Below are 1248 nucleotides of genomic sequence, written 5' to 3'. Positions count from 1 at the left end.
AGCAATATTTCATGTTTTCCACCAGGGGGTGATGAGGCATCTGCGGTTTCCTGTGACGTCAGTTAGATGCGCCCGCAGTTCCACGGCGGCTGAGCTCAGTTTTACTTTTGACAAGCTGGAAGCTGTACATCTTTACTGACCTTTTTGCTGGACAGACAGAGCAGAGGACAGACAGAACATGATGTCTGTTAGAGTTTTAAGAAGAATGTGCTCTTGTTAGGAGCTGGTCTGTTTTCTCCATGTGTTTCCAGAGTTTTACGTGGTTTCATAGTCTTTTATAACAATTATAGTGTTTTAATGGAACGAGAAGACATGTCCCGACCGCGCAGGAAGGAGGACATCCCGGACAGGTGAGAGACATTTGCCCGGCAGCTTGTAGACCTGTCTCATTGTTCTCAGTAGGTTTTAGTTAAGTTTTTATGGATGTACGAGGAAGAAAATCTAATCAAAACTGAAAAGAAACCAACACGCTTTCCTCTGTTCCTGTATGAGAAATCCATATCAATTCACCAAGTTATTAAAAGAAAGAAAGGAATAAATAAGGCAGCAGGTCAAACACTGAAACATCTGATTATTTTAAATTCAGTAAACTTATCAAACTAGGCCCTCCCACCATTTTTGTCAAGTAAAATCATCTAACTATATTTGTGTTATTCTATTGACCACTTTAGTTCTTGACCCCTTGGTGAGCAACTGGAAAAGGTTTTTTGTAGCAACATGTTGAAGACCCCTGGGCTAACAGGTCAATATCTAGGAAGCAGAGATGGTATTCCACACTAACATGTCCTGGATGACACCATCAGTTGTTGCTTTCTCACCTTATTTGCTTTGCTGCTGCTCTTTAAATTTATGCCTGGTTGTGTGGTTGAATGCCAGGCAGATGTAGTTGGGTTATGATGGATGGAAGAGATGGTTTACACTTCTTCCTTCTGTCTATGCTCCATGGAACCTCCTGATCAACTCCTCTTAGATCTGGGCTCGTAGTTCAGGTGTTGTCTGAACGTTGGAGATGCTAATCAGCTGCTGTACAGTATCCAAAACCAGTGAATTATAGTCCAAACATGAAACGCCTCAACCTAGGCAATGATGAGCTAAAGTCTAGAAAAAGAACTAACCACAACTAGGCCTGTAACAAATTTTGTTGAGCGATTGTCTACAAAATCATTGCGATAAACGATAATATTGTTTCAAGACTTTTTGACATTGATTTAATGAAAATGACTAATAATGCATGCGATTTCCTGCCAT

At 40.7% G+C, this 1248-nt stretch overlaps 1 protein-coding gene across 1 annotated transcript in view; it reads left to right on the top strand.

Moving 5' to 3' along the window:
• Positions 1 to 34: 34 nt before the first annotated feature.
• Positions 35 to 1248, top strand: part of LOC106963701 (RNA/RNP complex-1-interacting phosphatase-like) — a 9001-nt gene continuing 7787 nt past the window's right edge. Inside the window, exon 1 of the mRNA XM_015058750.1 lies at positions 35 to 350. Coding sequence (XP_014914236.1) covers positions 298 to 350 — 53 coding nt within the window. The 5' untranslated portion in view covers positions 35 to 297. The remainder of the gene's footprint in view (positions 351 to 1248) is intronic.

This window comes from Poecilia latipinna, unplaced genomic scaffold (assembly GCF_001443285.1).
Source record: "Poecilia latipinna isolate Pla-1442-1.1 unplaced genomic scaffold, P_latipinna-1.0 Scaffold1569, whole genome shotgun sequence".
Taxonomy (NCBI): Eukaryota; Metazoa; Chordata; class Actinopteri; order Cyprinodontiformes; family Poeciliidae; genus Poecilia; species Poecilia latipinna.
The sequence above is the reverse complement of the archived record's forward strand: the minus strand, read 5'-3'. Positions and strand labels throughout refer to the sequence as shown.